Source organism: Pelodiscus sinensis, chromosome 5 (genome assembly GCF_052426305.1).
Source record: "Pelodiscus sinensis isolate ZL-2025 chromosome 5, ASM5242630v1, whole genome shotgun sequence".
NCBI classification, from domain to species: Eukaryota; Metazoa; Chordata; order Testudines; family Trionychidae; genus Pelodiscus; species Pelodiscus sinensis.
The window spans coordinates 20,467,501-20,486,382 of record NC_143056.1 but is presented as its reverse complement, the minus strand read 5'-3'; the positions used below and the strand labels follow the sequence as shown (position 1 = coordinate 20,486,382).

Genomic DNA, 18,882 nt, shown 5'->3' with positions numbered 1-18,882 from the left:
TGACCCAAATTCTATAGCAAGGCCTCTTGTCTGCTGTCCTGGATTGCTCCAGAAACTAGAGGTTTTCCTACAGATTTAGATAAAAATTGTTCCAGATTTTCATTTTCACATTTAATTCATTTCTCAATTTGTTGCTTAATCTGATGTTAAATTCAACTTTACATTTCCCCTCAATTTTTCATCTCTCACCATGCCATGGATTTTTCTGACTCCAGCACACTAACAGCTGGCTATTTTGCCTACAATGTTTAGTAAGTTAATGCAGTGTTAACTTTTAAGCTTAATAATAATGAACATTAACACCCCCTTCAAATTAATGGTGACTGTTCATATTTAGAGCTGTTATTTCAGGCTTCTGGCAGGCTCAGGCATGTGACTCTGCATCAGCTTATAAGCATTTCAAGTTTTTAAAATTTGCAACAGCAAGTTCTAGAAATTTGCTTAAAAAGAGACCTTGGTTTCAAGTGTACAGTGCTGAAGAAAGATTTTTGGTATATTCTGCAGCTGTGGCATTGAGGAATTTGGACCCTGATTATAACTGATGTGTATTAGAACTTTGAGAGAGGCAAAGGGAGCTGTGTCTCCTAGAAAATGAGAGATTTTTTACTGGAACCTCTTTCAACTTGAAAAGTTTGTCAGTGGCTACTGTTTGCCTTTTTCTCGTAGGCCTGTTTTTCCTCAATATCTTTTTACACTTTATTCCATGACACACTATTGTAGTCATTACTTTTTATGTGGAACCATGGCTCAAATTTTTTTTAAAAATTCATTGTTTTGCTTGTCTACCACAGCAGTAAATCTTCAAAGAATAACAGGTTAGTTAAGCACTTGTCCTTTTCCTAAATTCTTACTGCCAGTCAATCCATAATTGACTTGGGTATCTACAGATGTTTACTGATAACATCCCTTTAGCTAAAACAACGAGAAGTCCTGAGACACCTTAGGCCATGTCTACACTACGAGATAAGGTCAAATCAACTAAGGTTGATTTCTAGTCACCAGATTTTGCGAAGTTGAAGGTCAGCATGCCTACTGCATGCAAGTCATTGCAGATTGAAGTAGCGAATCCCCATCAGGGAGACTCCAGTCAGCTTTGAGAGTGATGCACTGTGGGTAGCTATCCCACAGTGCCTGTACTGTTTCACATTCAGGGTTATGCTCCTGGTGCATGCTAGGACAAACAGTGTGCGTCATGTAGTTGAGTTGATTATCAGCGTTCCATAATCCGCTCTTCTTCCCCCCCCCCCCCCCCGGCTTGAGATCAATGGGAAACAGTCTTTTTGTTCCCTTTTTGGCCCTAGTCACCCACATAGACGACATAGCAGTGTGAGCATGCCCTCCTCCCTTCGTGGATCCAGTTTTCTATCAAACCATTGTGATGTTGATGTATACCTTGCTGTGACTAATGGTGCAGTATTTTGAGCATGTAAGCATGTCACTCCATCAAAAAGAGGATGAGGAGGAATCTCCTCTGTCTCGGGGTGCCATGGGCATGCTGTACAGATAAGCCATTGGAAACGCAGCCAGCATTCAATCCTTTGGAAACAGCAGAATTCCAGTTCTGGTGCCATCATGCAAGCACAGACTGGTGGGACCGCATAGTGCTGCGGTATGGGTTGATCAGCAGTCACTGCAAAACTTTCAAATGTGTAAGGCCACTTCCCTGGAACTTTGCAAATGGCTTTCCCTTGCTGTGAAGGCAGGAACACCTGAATGAGACCCGCTCTGACAGAGGAGAAATGCGTGGCAGTTGCTCTGTGGAAGCTTGCAACACCAGACAGCTACTAGTCAATTGGGAATTAATTCAGATTGTGATTGTGGGAAACGTGGATACCATATTGGATGGCTTTCCTGTGATAGGGTTCCCTAACTGTGGTGGGGTGATAGATAGAATGCACATCCCCCTCTTGGTACCCAACCACCTTACCAAGGAGTACATAAACTGCAAGGGGTATTTCTTGATGGTGCTGCAGGCACTGGTGGATCACCAGGGCCATTTCACTGATATCAACATGGGATGGCCAGTAAAGGTACATGACGCACACATTGGAACTCCTTCCTCTTCAAAAAAATGCACATTGGAACTTTTTTCCCAGACTGGAAAATTAGAATCGGAGAGGTGGAAATGCTAATAGGGATCTTTGATTACCCAGCTTACTCCTTGCTCCCATGGCTCATGAAGCTGTATTCAGACAGCCTGGTCCACAGTAAGGAGCAATTCAACTACAGGCTAAACAAGTGTAGAATGGGGCACAGATACAGTTTGTGCTTTTGGGCATTTAAGGCAAGGTTTAGGAGTCTACTAACTAGGTTGGACCTCGGCAAACCCAACATTCCCTTTGTGGTGGCCACCTGCTGTGTGCTCCATAATATTTGAGAGCAAGGGGAAACCTTATCTGGCAGGGTGGGAGGCTGAGGCAGGGCGCCTAGCCAGAGATTTTGATCAACCAGATACCAGGGCAATAAGGAGAGCACAGCATGGGACAGTGCAAATCAGTGAGGATTTGAAAGTTTTATGAATGGTCAGTTTTGAGAGTCATGCACCTTGCTCTGAACCAAGATGCCCCTGCATTCAGTGTGTTTGCCTGCAATTCCCCATCCCACCCTCGCAATGCAAGCAATAGAGTATTGTTTAGAAATAATATGTTTTAATTTAGGGACGATAGCAGGGACAAAAAAGCAGTCCGTGGTGGGACTGAAGCAGGGGGGATTAGAAATGTGAGGATGACAGCCTTTTGCCTCCCAAGTCCCTGGAAGATAAGTATGAAGCTGCCCTTGAGCTCTCCCTCCTCTGTGTATTGGGTCTCCTGCAGGATGGACACTATGGAACTGGATGAGGAGGGAATGTAGTTCTTCACGGAGTGGAATGGAGTGGGGTTCCTCTCCAGGCCAGGCGCTGCATCCCAGCAGTCAGGGATGAAAATGTTCTCCTGTTGCTTCAAGATATTCTCCTAATACTTCACTCGCTGTTCCCTGCACGCTTTCTTCTTCCCTCCACTATCCTCTCCTATCCCTCCATCTGCATCTCCTCCAGGAACGTATTCCTCCACTACATTGACTCCTTGAACATGCCTTCTCTTGTCCTTTTTTGCCTGTGGATTTGTGCAAGATGGACAGCTGCTGCAGCTAGGAGAATAAGCAGCAAGCTGCCTACTGTTCCCACTGTAACAAAAAGTGACAAGGGCACACTTGCAGGAGATGCATTGTGGAGCCTAAAACCTCAGCAGCAGACAGAGCTCCTTTTCTTGCCCGTTTCAACAAAAGAAACGTGAAAAAGTATTCGATTCCCTCTGTTTTCCTCATCATTACAAGTTTTGTCTCCCCCAACCTTGTAACACCTCCCCCAAAAATTTTTTCTTCATCGGCCTTCCGATCTTTGTTCTCGCCTCATGTCTGGATCCTGCGGCTTCAACCGCTTGCCAAGATGCTATGCCCATCTCTGACAATCATGCCTTGTGCATAAAGTGTCTGGGAGAAGCCCATCAGACACAAAAGTGTGCTTATTGCTCAAATCTTACAGCCAGAGCACACCGCGACCGCGCCAATAGATTGAAAACTTTTCTGTATGAAAAATAGTTCCAGCCACCTTGTGAAGATTCGTCTTCCATCTCAAAACTACCAAGTGAGCCGAAAGGCCCTTTTCCTGTTCACATGAAGTGCAAGATCTGGTCATAGTGGGACACTCTGAGAGGCTTCGCAGAGGCCAAGAACCTCAACTTTCTCTGTTGGTCTGCACTACTGTGCCAGTTCGAATTTTGTGTTACTCCTCATGAAAAGCAGGAGTACCAAAATAGACTTCAGTGGCCTTTAAAGTCTACAGAACCGCCTTGGTGTAGTGTGAACTCTGTTTAGAAAGTGGACCTTAAGTAGCTAAATTCAATCTAAACTCCTAGTGTTGACCAAGCCTTAGAGAATAAGCCACCTCGAATATTTTAAATAGAGAAACGGGGTAAAAACGTTTTAAATAATATTTATTAGGTCATACACTTTTGTAGGAGTAAAACCCACATCATTAGATGAATTGGAGTGTGTGTAACAGAGGCAGAAGTGTATATAATGTTTTTGCAGATACAGCTACCCCTCAGATTTTTCATCCCTTAAGCTGATTTTTCCCAGCAATGGATGATTAAATTCAGTAACCTCTCTTGCATCATGCTTTGTCCCTCAATCTTTTTTAAAAAACAAAATAAAACCCAGTAATGGATTTATTTTTATTTTCCAGTCCTACAGAATTTGTCTGAAATTCGGTGAACCAGGGTGGGAAAAAGGGAATCGGATTCACCAGTTTACTTGCTTTTTAAAAAAATCTATGGGTTCATATTTATCTGGCTCTCATGCTTTTTCTGCATTAACTGCATCTAACTTTTAATTATATATTTTACTGGTGCACTACCTAGCTCCTCATTCATTCCTGGAAAATTAACTAAGTTGGGCACACACTTCCTCTACAAAGACAGAAGCAAAGTAATTAAGTCTGTTTCTTTATCCCCCTTTAAGGTCTTCATTGTCATTTTAAGTAGCCCATGATTTGTCTTCGGTCTAATGTTTTTGAGTGTGTTTATATTTGAAATTTTAGACTCCTTGCTTTTCTCATCAGTTAACTTGTTAGGGCAGTTGATATTATTTCAAGAAAATGGTGGTGGGGGCGGGGGGAATAACTTCCACATTCAAAAAGTAATAAAATACCTTTTTAAGGATATCTGGTAAAGGAACTACACATCTAGGGTACATCTAGACTACAAGCCTTTTTTGAAAGAGAGCACCCAAGCAGTCTGAATGCTCTCTTTTGAAAAAGCACAGTTTGCATTACATAGCACCTTTTTTCAAAAGAGCACTTTCAAAAAAGGCGTTATTCCTCGTAAAACGAGGTTTTCTACGGTCGATAAAACCGCCACGTTCTTTTGATTTACTGTTGATAGATCACGGTGGCAGTCTAGCCGCAGGTAAAGATTTTTCAAAAAAAGGCCACTTTTTTAAAAAAATCCCTGTAGTCTAGACACACCCCTAGATTTTCTTCCATAAAATTCTAATTTTTATTTATATCAATATTTGTAGCAGTAACCATAGGTAAAAGTTATTTCTGTTCATCTTACCTAATTTGGAAGCAAATCAATATAAGGTATTTACTGTAAGCTGCAAAAAAAGTTATGGTATAAATTTAAGGAAAATAAGGTCTTTGTATATTGTTGATATTGATTTTGCCTTGAAGTTTTGCACAGTTTTTGGATGGATTAACTCACATTGTGTCTTTAATTGTAGAATAACACTGCACCTGGGGCAATGACACGACGGAATACATACGTTTGTAGTGAGAGAACTACTGCAGATAGACATTCAGTAATCCAAAATGGCAAGGAGAACAGGTATGAAATTTCTCTCAGAAAAATATGTACTTGTTATCTTATTCTTTGATAAAGTTATAGTTTGTGATTCAAAATTAATCAATATCATAAAGGGTTATATTTTTCTCTAAAAGGTAAATACAAATCTGCAGCTCGTGGAGACTTGCAAGAACTTGCTTCTGCAGTGCGTAGACAAGAAGTATTCTAAGGTTCCCAAAAATGTATAGCATTAATTTATAGACCCTGGACATGTGTTCCATGGTTGGATAGCCTGTGTACACTGGTTACAACTTGAATCATTCAGTCATTCTTCTGGGCACTTGGACAAAAAAAACTGCTCTGTTACAGTAAAAGTAGTTTAGTTTTTGAAAATTATAGAAAGGCTTCTGTATTAGAGGCCCAACAAAAATGGTGTGCTCTGTTGGTACGTATTCCAGTCTCTGCTGTGCTCGCTATCATCACATTGTAATGTCATACTTTTAGAATATTACCAATTTACGTTAGAAAAGCTACCTTCTGTCTGACCAGGTAACAGAATGAGTGAGGCCTGTGATTGAGGCCTGTTACTTACTCAGAAGAGCTTGCAGGCCCCAGGTATACCTGAAACATTAAAATGTAACGTAAACCTATCCTGTCAAAGATAGAGGGGGGGGGGCAAAGGAAGAGGAACATATCTGTATGAGCATCCCCTTCACCACAGAAGCAGATTGTCAAGTAGAATATTTGGAAGGCATGAGATTTCTTTATTGGCTTGAGTGCTAGTCAGAAACCCAGCTCAGTCCTCAGTTATGGTGCTGCCTGGAGATTCACTAGTTTCAGAAACTACCAGGTAGGGAGTTAACTGTGTTTCTCTATCAGGAATTGGAGTGAATTTTAACTACATCCAATTGAATTTGAAACTTGCAGCAGTTAGTTATAGTTGTATGATTCTGCCCTATAGGTGGCTACAATCTCTGGCAAGTTGTTGAACAAATGAGACTGAAAGGAAGCAAAGCGTCTCTCCGATCATGGAGGTGATGTTGCGTTGGTGTAGTGGGAGACACTGACGTAATTAGGTTGACATGAGCTGGTTTTTATCAATGTAACTGTAGTGTAGTCCGAGCCTGGTGGACAGAATTTGACTGAAATATAGAACTCCCTGAAACAGGTGAATATCAAGTTTGAGAGGAAACAAAAAACAGGACTGTGTAGCACTTTAAAGACTAATAAGATGGTTTAATAGGTGATGAGCTTTCGTGGGCCAGACCCACTTCCTCAGATCAAATAGTGGAAGAAAATTGTCACAACCATATATACCAAAGGATACAAATAAAAAAAAATGAACACATATGAAAAGGACAAGAACACATATTCCTGCGCATCCAGAAATATAATTTATGCAATCATGTGCCGAAAGTGTCCGTCTGCTATGTACATTGGACAAACATCTCAGACACTTCGCCAAAAGATCAATGCCCACAAAACAGATATCAGACAGGATCACAAAGAAAAAACAGTTTCTTGCCATTTCAACCAGAAAGGACATTGTCTCAACGACTTGATTACCTGCATCCTGCTTCAAAGACCTTTTAAGACTTCTCTTCAAAGAGAATCCTCTGAACTGTCATTCATGCTTAAATTCGACACTTTACACTCAAATTTGAATAAAGACGCTAATTATCTTACCCATTACAAAGATAGCTTCCCCAATTATCATCTCTAATATCATTAGCTCGCAGACATTTACCTCCCCCCCCCCCATCCCCCTTCTGTTCTGAAATTTGATTTGTCCTTTTCATGTGAGTTCATTTTTTTTATTTGTATCCTTTGGTATACAGGCAGACACCGGGTTACGTACAAGATAGGGACTGTAGATTTGTTCTTAAGTTGAATCTGTATGTAAGTCAGAACTGGCATCCAGATTCAGCCGCTGCTGAAACTGATCAGTTTCAACAGCGGCTGAATCTGGACACCAGTTCTGACTTACATGGGGTATGTCTACACTACCCCGCTAGTTCGAACTAGCGGGGTAATGTATGCATACCGCACTTGCTAATGAAGCCCGGGATTTGAATTTCCCGGGCTTCATTAGCATAAGCGGGGAGCCGCCATTTTTAAATCCCCGCTGCTTCGAACCCCGTGAAACGAGGTGTACCGGTAGTTCGGAATAGGCACCCTAGTCCGAACTACCTAGTTCGAGCCCCGTGTAGCCGCGCTGCACGGGGTTCGAAGCAGCGGGGATTTAAAAATGGCGGCTCCCCGCTTATGCTAATGAAGCCCGGGAAATTCAAATCCCGGGCTTCATTAGCAAGTGCGGTATGCATACATTACCCTCCTAGTTCGAACTAGGAGGGTAGTGTAGACATACCCATACAGATTCAACTTAAGAGCCCCAAGCGTCCCTAAGTCAGCTGCTGCTGAAACTGATCAGCAGCTGATTCCAGGAAGCCCGGGGCAGAGCAACTCTGCCTTGGGCTTCCTGTAGTCAGCCGCTGGTCAGTTTCAGCAGCGGCTAACTTGGGGACGCCTGGGGCAGAGCAGCTCGGGTGCTGCTGAGTTGGTCCAGTAGCGTGGCAGCTCCTTGGCGCTACTGGACCAACCCAGCAGCACCCCAGCTGCTCTTCCCCAGGCGTCCTGATTCAGCCGCTGCTGAAACTGATCAGCAGCGGCTGAATCAGGACGCCTGGGGCATAGCAGCTGGGGTGCTGCCGGGTTGGTCCAGTAGCGCCAAGGAGCGGTGCTGCGGGACCAACCGGCAGTGCCCCACCTGCTCTGCCACAGGCCCCGGGCTTTGCTCCACGTCTCCCTAGTCTGCTGGCGGGGAGGCACTAGCTGCGTCCCCCCCCCCCCCCCCCAGCAAACCAGGGAGACGCGGAGCAAAGCGGCGGGGCTTCCAGATCAGCGCCGCGGTCCGGCCCGGGTCCTCCGCGGCTTTGCTCAGCGTCTCCCTGGTCTGCAGACCAGGGAGATGCTGAGCAAAGCCACGGAGGACCCGGCCGGACCTGCTTTGCTCCCCGTCTCCCTGGTCTGCTGGCTCCCCCAGCAGACCAGGGAGACGGGGAGCAGCTTTTCTCGCCCTGGAGGAGGCGGGCGGCGGGACCAGGCGTCCCGCCGCTCCAGTCCTCCGGGGCGAGAAAATCCCCGTTCGTAACTGCGGATCCGACATAAGTCGGATCCGTGTAACTCAGGGACTGCCTGTATATGGTTGTGACAATTTTCTTCCACTATTTGATCTGAGGAAGTGGGTCTGGCCCACGAAAGCATCACCTAATAAACCATCTTGTTAGTCTTTAAAGTGCTACACAGTCCTGTTTTTTGTTTCAGCTGCACCAGACTAACACGGCTACATTTCTACCACAAGTTTGAGAGGAGTCACACTATGCAGGAGATGAGAGGTTACCAGTCAAATCAGGTTTTTTTTGTTTGTTTGATATGGGGAGGAGGGAGCAGCTCCTGTCACTTCGGGTTCTTTCCATTGTTTCCTATTTTGGGATCTCTCTGGCAAACAAAAGGAACAGGAGTTTACCACCACACCCTCATGCTGCAGTTACTGTGTGGATTTGCCTTCATTTCAGAATATGATTTAAGGTAAGGAAAGGAATGAAAAACTTTTTAAATTATATAAATATGTCTTTCCGACAGTTATTTTTAAGCATGATGCTGCATACAACCCAAATTTTCTAAACTGTACAGTTCTGAACAATTTATTTACCAATTTAGAGTTGTACCACCTGGTGTCAATCCAAACATATATTTTTACTTGTCTCACTTGCAAACTGTTTGGTAGTAATCTGCCTTTACTAAAAATCTTTAAATCACTTTCTTGATAATTCAGTAACTTCAGCATTTTAATAAGAACACAAGAATGTCCATACTAGGTAAGACCAAAGGTCCATCTAGCCCAGTATCCTGTCTGCCGACAGTGGCCAATGCCAGATGCCCCAAAGAGAGGGATCACAACAGGTAATCCTCATGTGATCCCTCTCCTGTCACCCACCTCCAGAGAAACAGAGGCTAGGGACACCATTCCTACCCATCCTGGCTAATAGCCAGTGATGGACCTAACCTCCATGACTCTATCTAGCTCCTACATAATCTACATAGCTCTTTCATAAACAGTAGTCATTAGGAATATTTATACAATTCATATGAAAATGTGTGGCTTTTTGTCCCATGACTTCCTAGAGCTCATTACTTGAGTAGTTGGAGAGTCTACTAGGCTTCTTTTCTAATTAGTCTTTAATCTGGCACTCTGCAGTACATTCTGGTCTTTGAGATCTTAACTTGAAAGAAACTTCCAGGCATAAGAGATTCCAGTGTGATTTTAAGTAGCCAGTTTCCTCTGTTTATAGCCCTCTCCCAGACTCTCTTCCCCAGCTGGACTAGATGCTCTCAGGCTCCCTTCCAGTCCTGTGATTACTGTCGGAATTAATTTCATTCATATGTAGTGCCATGTGACAGAAAGGAAATGTAATATACAAAACCTGATATAAGAGCTTGGGGTATTTCCGCACAACCATGGTGGGCGTTGGGCATGTGAGAGAGAAGGCCAAAGAGGGCAAAATCAATACTTTAAATTTAACTATAGGCTAAGTATGGAGGAAAGGAATATGGAGTGTAAAATCAGTAACTGATCAAAAAATCAACCCTTCTTCCTTTAGTGAAAGAAGTAATACTTTCACTCTTAATGTTTATAGCTGCGAGTCTGATTTAAAATAAATAAGAAAACTGAATGCCCTAAAAATTAAACTTCTGTAGCAAATTGAAACGAGGCATTACTGAGAGTCATGTGTGTTTAGTTATTCTTAGCTTGCTCTTACTTGGCATTTGCTACTGTGTCATACATGCCAGTCCAAAATGTCCCACCTCACACTCAGTCCAAAGGAAGGCCCTTGTTAATTTGCTGTACCCTGCACCGCAAGCAGCTCTGGCCGATCAATTGGTTCTTGTTCCCAGGGATCACTCTGACTTTACTCAGCATCAGATGTGCTCACTAGCAAGGAATCTATGTGAACAAATGAGTCTTGACTTAAAGCAGGGGTGCCCAAACTTTTTTCAAAGAGGGCCAGATTTGATGAAGTGAACATGCTGAGGGCCGACCATTTTGCCTGACATTCTTTGAACCATTAAAATTAAATGCAAATTAACTATTTTATGCAAAGTTTATTGCAAATGACTTTTCATTTCGTCACATGACAAATCTAAACAGGTGTTAAATCACTCTGCCTTTCATATGAAGGCCAGATGAAAAAAAAAATCGAGGAAGCTGAAATATATGTCAGGAACATTGTAAAGTACATTACATATTATTGGTAAAAAGGTTGTCTGTCAACTTTTAAGTTCAAAAAATATGAACAGGAACATAACACCAAGTATACATGTTGTGTCCAAATATATTTATAACTGATTTAGACCAACTGACATTAACTGAGATTTTACAATGTATTCATCTCAATACATATGGATTCGTTGGGGGCCATAAAAGATAGATATTGCCAAATTACCTGTGGGGCCGTATTAAACCGGAACACGGGCCGCAATTGGCCCGCGGGCCGGACTTTGGACATGCCTGACTTAAAGTAAGTTATTTTAACTCCCCCCTGACAACCTGAATGCTAACATGTTTTCCTTTCCTCTTTGCCTCACATAGGTGGGATAATGATCTGTAGCGCGTTGATCATAAAAGGAACCATGTGCAGGGGCAGTGAGGGTTAGAAGAACAACAATTGGAAATCATGGTCTCTCGCTTACATCTCTGGGAGAGAGTTTGTTTTGTAGGTTGTAGCAGAGGACTTTGAGTCAGGGAGTGTGATCTAGCAATTAGTGCAAGAATGTAGTATTAGAATTCCTGCATTCTGTTCCCAATACTGCTGCTGATTCCCTAGGTGATTTAAGCTTTATGTTTTGTTTTACCCGCCTCTAAAATGTGTGTAATTACGTTTGTCTGGCAAAACTGCTGTGAGGCTTAATTAAAGTTTCTAAAGCACTTTCATACCCATGAACAAAAAGTCCTAGATGCCTGCTAAGCATTGTTGGGTCTATCAAAGGAAGATTTAAAAATAATGCACCACTGAAAGGAATCCTGGACAATTACTGGAAATAGTAATCCAGTTCTTCATAGTAAACTCTCACGACAGGATACCTGATGCATTTTAAGGGGAATATAACAATATTTACTTTTCAAAGATCCTGTGATGGAGGCTGCCTGGAGAAATGGTTCCTTTTCTGGCATTCCTGTATATTAATGCTTTGTTGTTCAGCCCCAGCTGCCAGAGCAGCTGCCCAACCGGGCAGCAATGGCCTGGGCCCCAGCCATCGGAGCAGCTGCTTGCCAAGCAGCCTCCGCCTCAGCCACCAGATCAGGTTCCTCCTGTGCCGCTCCCCTCCCCCCCCCCCCCCCACCCCACCACACACACACACACACCATGCAGCCGTGGCAGGCCTCAGCCCTCCTGCTGGAGCAGGCTCCACTGCCTGCCATGTGGCAGGTCCCAGCCTCCCCCCACCCCTGAGCAGGCCTTGGCCACCCACCATGCCGCCTCAGCTGTCCCCACCTGCTGGAGTAGCCACCTGCCACCCCACTTAACTTCTAGCAGTTAGGTGAAAGCTGTTGAGGTTCTGCAGAGGAGGTGAGCAGGCGGAGAATTTTTTGTGCATGGCCACACAGGCACGCACCTTACAGGGATCTATGGTAAGGGTCCCCAGTTTGAGAAAATCTGATGTTCCCCTGTGAAATGAGTATAGTAGAGGATTAAAAGCACACAAGACCAGATTTTGCAATCTGTGGCACGTTTTTCATTGAAGTGAATTTCGCAGGGCTGTATTCATTCTGTATTATTGAGAAATTGTTCCTTTATCTTGCCTTGTATTGACTTTCTCAGTATAACACCATGCTTTAATAGACTTCATTTTTTCCATAGTCAGTGTTACACAGGGTTATTTATTCCTATTTACTGTAAATCGGCCCCACTGACCTTCATATAAACATACTTTATATTCTGTCATTTATCTTCACTTTCAAAAATGCTGAACAGCCCTGCCTTCTGCAGCTGTCAGCAGGGACAGAATTTTCTACTCTTGATCATAGTGTAATGTAATAGGAAAACTATTCCAAACTTCAGTTTATTAGGACTTACTTTGTGTCCTCATTAAATTATTTATACTGTTGATGTCAGAAATTTCACATTAGCTTTTACCTCTTTTTGATGTTTGGTTAAATCATTTTGGACTAGTAGTTATAGAATATAGCTATGGCATAAAAACTTCATTATTAGGTTCCATAGAAACAGGTACCATGATAATTGGCAAGATGAATAAGTATTAATTAAAAATACTAATGTTTGTCAGAATAACACACAACATAGCTAACAGTTTGTCTTTATAACTGGAAATTCTTGCTTCTGATTCAAGGGATTTCACACTTGGTATATGTGGCAGTACATCTTGGATTGGCACAATCTGAGAATTGCTACCAAGGGCTATAGCATCAAACCTGAATATATTTCGTTGGGCTGTTCTTGGACATAAAGCTTGTCTGATTTAAGGTTGTTAAATTTAGAATAATCAACTAATCAAGTAGTCGATGTAATTAGCATGAACTATTTGATTAGTTGGTAACTGCACCTCCATCTTTGAAATGTAGCGCGAGCCCTGCCAGTTCTTGCTACTTTTCAAAGGTGGAAGCGCTGCAGGGAGCCTGCCCAGCGGGAGACTCACAGTCCCTTGCTGGTCCTGGACTCTCTGCTTTTGAAATGTACAAGAGCTCTCCCGGGGCTCTTGTACATTTTAAAATCAGGGAGCACAGGACCAGTTAACCCCAGGCTCCCCACAGCCCTTCTGCTTCTGAAATGTAGCAAGAGCTCTGCTCTTGCTACATTTCAAAGGTGGAAGCACTGCCAGTTCCCCCACTGTACCCCTGCCCCTTCTCCCCACGGAGATGGTGCTGGGGGGAACTGGCTTTTAAGCCGGCTCCCCCGGCATCAGATCCTGCTCTCTCCACACTTCCTGCCTCTCTCTGATAGAGGCATCCCTAGTCCGATTTAGTGAATCATCTTTTAACAGAGATTTCAATAAGTGTCATATTCCTAGAATCTAGGATAAATGCTGCTTTTTCATTTCTTTTAATCTCTCCAACATGCTTATCTCAAAACTCCATGAACTCAAACTCTACAAATTCTGAAACAAAAACTTGGTTTGTTTGAACTCAGTGTTTCATTAGAAATGGCTTTTGTGGGTTTCATATTGAAATTTCTCTGATAGGAATTGGTGAGGGAGGACTGCTTTAAAGACTTTAGGTAAGATTTTAGGACGTTGAGAAATATATTTGAGGACGTTGAGAATAGGGATGTAAGCGAGTAGTTGAGTCAACTACTCACTCTCCCCCCCCGCCCCCCCCCCGCCGCCTCTATCAGAGGCAGCAAGCAAAGCCGGGGGGAACAGGAGACAGTGCTGGGTGGACCAGCTTAAAAGCCATTTCCCTCCAGCACCATCTCTGCAGTGCCATCCTTCCCCCCCAACCCCAAATGCGCTGCTGCCTCTGATAGGCAGCAGGGGGTTAAGGGAGGCTGCTGCGAAGCAGCCTCTGACCATGGCGGCCTGGGCTGACTGTGGGCAGAGGCTGCTCCATCAAAACAACCCCTGTTTGCAGTGCCTGGGCTGGCTGTCGGCAGAGGTTGCTGCCAGCCCAGGCTGCCGCAAACAGGGGCTGCTGCCAGAGTAGCCTCTGTTCGCGATGGCTGGGGTTCGCCACACAAAGGGGCTTCTGGACCCAGTGCAAGCTGGGACTGAACAAGCCTGGCTCAGTCCCAGCTCACACCAGCCCAAAACTGCTGTGGCTCTGCATTTTAAATGTAGTGTTCTGGCTCTCACTGGTCTGGGATCTACCCTCACTGTGCCTCTGCAGTTTAAATGTAGTAGGAGCCAGGCTGTCTGCATGCCCAGCTCCTACTACATTTAAACTGCAGAGTCACAGCGCTGGTAGCTCCTGGACCAGCACGAGCCAGAATAGAGCACCTTCTCTTATTAATTAATCTTGTAATCAGTACAAATTTTGACTACATGATTAGTCAATTAACCTCCTCTTAACATCCTTAGTGGTGAATGATGAAGAACTGGGGATATGCGGAGCTCTTCTAATAACAGAAGAGAACATATATACAAGTTTTAATGTGACAAGGAGTCTTGTGGCACTTTATAGACTAACAGATTTATTGAAGCATAAGCTTTTGTGGGCAAAGACCCACTTCATCAGATTCATGAATCTGACGAAGTGGGTCTTTGCCCACGAAAGCTTATGCTCCAATAAATCTGTTAGTCTATAAGGTGCCACAGGACTCCTCTTCACTTTTGCAGAGTCAGACTAACACTGCTACCCCTCTGATACTTGACAAGTTTTAATGTGTTTCATGACTTTTTTTTTTTTTTTTTTAACAAAATCTGTTTTTCCAATATACTGCAAATTTGTGGGGTTTTTTACACATTGAGTTCTGACACAGGCAACATATTTTAAGAATAAGTAATCTGTTAATATAGTGACCAAATATAATACCATCCAAAGAGCTATTCTTTCTCCTACTCTGAATGACATCCCAGATTGCATTTTAGTTAGCCAGAATTGTTGAAAATGTCTGGAGATGACTTTGAGGTTCATGTGTCCACATTGTTTGTTTGCAGCTCCTCGCATATTTTTATAAAGACTTTTTATAGCTATGAAGTAGTAGTATATCACAAAAAAAAATTGCAAAACCATGTTGTTAGGAGCAGAGTACTTAATCACCACCATGATGCATGTGCAGCAAGCTTACATACCAGTTCTCACAGCAGGGTATGATAGCATCAGGAAGATGACTTCTGGCAAAGATGGGGTACATCCTGGCAAAGATTCTGAGGGAAAAGGATCAAACATTAAGCATCTGTTTGGAGGTGTGGGGGGAGGACCCAGTTTTGGTAAGCTTCATAATGTCCTTAGAGAGAAAATATATAATAAATAATCCCAAAAGGGGTAACAATTACTTTGTTTAAAAAAAAAAGTACAAATTAAGTTTTGAACATTTAATGATTAGCTGTTTCAGGATTATTATCTCTTAAAAAGTGTTTATCTATTTAAGGTTAATGAGACCTCATGCAGCTCTCTGCTCATTCTCCTACGATTTCCTAACTCCCTGGGTTTGGGAATTTTAATGTAAGGCGAAGTGGATTGGAGTTCTTATTATAAATTAAGTTTTTAACAATAAGAAGTGATTATAAACAGGCATGCTGGGGATAAACAAAAACATGGAATGATAAAATAGCATATCAGATCCATTCAGTAAAAAGCTTTTTTTTTTTTTAAATTACCTGATTTACATAAGAAAAAACTCCATTAAAAATGAGTGGCAGGTTGACTCTCAAACTTTTTTCAAACTATGCTGAATAATAATCTCTAAATCCATAGTTGGCAAATTATCTAAACTGATCCAGCATCTTTTCTCTGATTTTACTGAATGACACAGACTCCAGGGCCCCCAATGTATGTAGTAACAAGAGAATTTCTGCAGTATGAATGTATGTAACTTTTTTTCTTTTGATCACCTGGAACAGCAGGTCTTGAATTTCTGTTGCCAGGTAACTACTTACTTCCCTGAACATGAACAATGCTCATCTTTTACCACATAGCTTAAACTCTAGTAAAGACCTGCTAAATCAAACTCAGAGTGTCTGTGCTACTGCTCCTCTCAGGGAGTAAGGGAAGCTGACAGGAGCATTTGTGCAGAAACTCAAATTAAGATACGTCAACTTCAACTACATAGTTAATGTAGCTGTAGTTATGTATCTTAATTTGACTTTCCCCTTTAGAGTAGACTTGGCCTTAGGCACCACATGATAGACATCCATCCTTTTTACTGAACAAGGTTCAATAGACCTTCCTTCAAAGCATGAATGTTAATTGCTGTACTGCTCAATGATTCTGAAGTACAAAGCACTTTTGAATAGTTCTGTCCCTTGCTCTGCACAGAGATGATTGAACTGCCGTTCCAGCACCCCTAATCCTTGTAGCAGGACAGACTCGTCAGTAGGATAGCTTATTCATGTTTTATTAGTTTGTTACTCCAGGATAGATATCCTAAGCCTTTAAGTGTGTGTTTTATCCATTAAGTCCTCAACCCATTATAGTGGTTGAGGCTTCTTAAAATGTCCCTCTGGAAGAGCAAGTTTCCTGGAATTACTGTTCACCCCCATTCCCAATCATTAGAAAATCATTCAGGCTGTGTCTCGACTGGCAAGTTTTTCTTTTGCGGAAAAACTTGCCAGCTGTCTACACTGGCCACTTGAATTTCCGCAAGAACACTGACTTCCTACTGTCTGAAATCAGTGCTTCTTGCAGAAATACTATGCTGCTCCTGTTCGGGCAAAAGTCCCAAAAAGTGCTTTTGTGGAAAAGCATCCGTGCCAATCTAGATGCTCTTTTCCACAAATGCTTTTAACGGAAAACTTTTCTGTTAAAAGCATTTGCGGAAAATCATGCCAGTCTAGACGTAGCCTCAAGGTGTTAAGGATGTTTTTAAAATGCATTTTTCATAGGAAAAATTCGATATAACTTGCACCACTATACATATATATAATTAAACAATACTTTGGTGCAGTTCACTAAACATTTCAAGAGCTAAGCCTCCTATACCTCTTGGTCAAGACAGGTGTCAACAAGCTAATGTTGGCAATGCACGTAATTTATCACATTATAGAAAAGGACGGTTTAAAAACATGTTTGTTTTAGTCAGTGCAGAATAGTTAATTGTTTTGTCTCAAGTGGCGGTAATACTTATATTCTTGACAAAAATCAGATGTTTGTGAGAAGAAGTGTTTTCTTTTCACTATACATGGTAGTTTGCACTTTTCATTGGTCCATCATGCTGGTTTTTTTTACCTCTGCCTGAACCCAAATCCCCTCGCAGCCTGACAGAAATGTTTGCTTATGCAGCTAGCCCTGCTTCAGTTTGTACCACCTCCTTCTCCAGCATTCGGCTGCGACATCAGAAGTCGATGTCCATGTCACACTCTGTGCACACGAAGATGATGTTACCTCCAATAAACAATGACACAGATAACTTCAGGCTTGTGTAAGAAAAACTGAAATAATCACAAAACTAAATTTTACCTTTTTAGCTTTGTGTCGTGGAATTTTAGTCTTAGATTTGTTATAGACTCTATAAGGTGTTTCCTAATTTTTAGTTTTGTTTATATTGTTTTGTGTGTGTCAGGTTGTCTGAGAGATAATCTTACCATAGTGAACATTTAATACTTTTTTCTTATTACTAAAATTATCAAATTCATCTATTGAACACTTTTGGGGGGCCAGTTCTAAGATGCTCACAAATGGCAGTTCTGCACAAGCATAGAAAGTAATGTTATATATTATCCATTTTTTCCCCTGACTTGGAAGGAATTTTCTTTTGTCCTTCCTCCTTTCCTTTCTTTCATCAGTCATGTCAGTGAACATGTGTGCACATTTTCCTCTGATTTGCACGATATTAGATTTTTCTAAATGCTCTGATTTGTGTTTAGGCTTCCTTTATGCCTCACACTTTTGTAAAATATTTCAACCTGAAATCTGCTATAGTAACTTTTTGTTCCGTCTGTTATGGCCTATGTAAGGATGTGATTAAGTATACTGTATTGTAGAATTTATGGTTGCACATTTGTAGACACACACTGTTTCCTACAGAGCTTTGTGGAGTTCCATTAAAAGACAATATGAAACTGTATAGTGTGTTTTTGTTTCCTTCTATAGCACTGTTCCTGATCAAAGAACTCCTGTTGCTTCAACTCACAGCATTAGCAGTGCAACTACACCTGATCGCATTCGTTTCCCAAGAGGAACGGCCAGTCGTAGCACTTTCCATGGTCAGCTCAGAGAGCGACGTACTGCTACATACAATGGACCACCTGCCTCACCCAGTCTATCACATGAAGCAACACCTCTTTCACAGACTCGAAGCAGGGGCTCCACTAATCTTTTTAGTAAATTAACTTCAAAACTAACAAGAAGGTAAGGCTTGTTTTAAAATAAGAGTTGTAATAGCAAGGCTTTCTCTCTGCTTAGGGACTACTTATTCTCCAAATACAGGTCCAGAACCCTTGGGACCTGCCTGGTCCCAAAAGAAGGAATTTGCCAGACCAGAGGAGATCCCCTGCTACTGGCTCCCCAGACCACCTTCCCTCCCTGCTGCTGGCCCCAGTTGCCCCCCTGCTATGCTGCTCTGGCCCCAGCAGCCCGGACTGCGCTGGCCTGAGCCCCACTATCAGGGCTGCTGTGTTCCTAGCCCCAGCCTGGCTACTGGGGCTGCCACAGCTGCCGTGTCTCCAGCCCCAGCCCTGCTACTGGGACTGCTGTAAGCCCCAGCCCCAGCCCCGCGGGACTCCAAGCCATAAGTCCTCTTGCCACTGGGGCTCCCAGCCAGGACTCCCTGGTCCAGGAACACCCATGGTCCTGTTTTGGGCAATCCAATCTGTGCTTCATTTTCCTGGGGTTCCATTCTATTTGTATTAATTGAACAATGTGTTTTATCCATTTCTGCAATTTCAA

General features: G+C 42.7%; 1 protein-coding gene across 7 annotated transcripts in view; it reads left to right on the top strand.

Moving 5' to 3' along the window:
* The window catches only part of MARK3 (microtubule affinity regulating kinase 3), a 115,521-nt gene that overhangs the window by 86,950 nt on the left and 9,689 nt on the right, over positions 1-18,882 (top strand). For 6 of the 7 annotated variants that reach the window (XM_006130994.5, XM_006130993.5, XM_006130992.5 and 3 more), the window contains 2 exons: positions 5,260-5,363; positions 18,088-18,345. In XM_006130994.5, the coding sequence (XP_006131056.2) occupies positions 5,260-5,363; positions 18,088-18,345 (362 nt within the window). Of the gene's footprint in view, positions 1-5,259; positions 5,364-17,251; positions 17,417-18,087; positions 18,346-18,882 lie in introns of all 7 variants that reach the window. The other variant, XM_089778343.1, reaches the window with a different exon arrangement.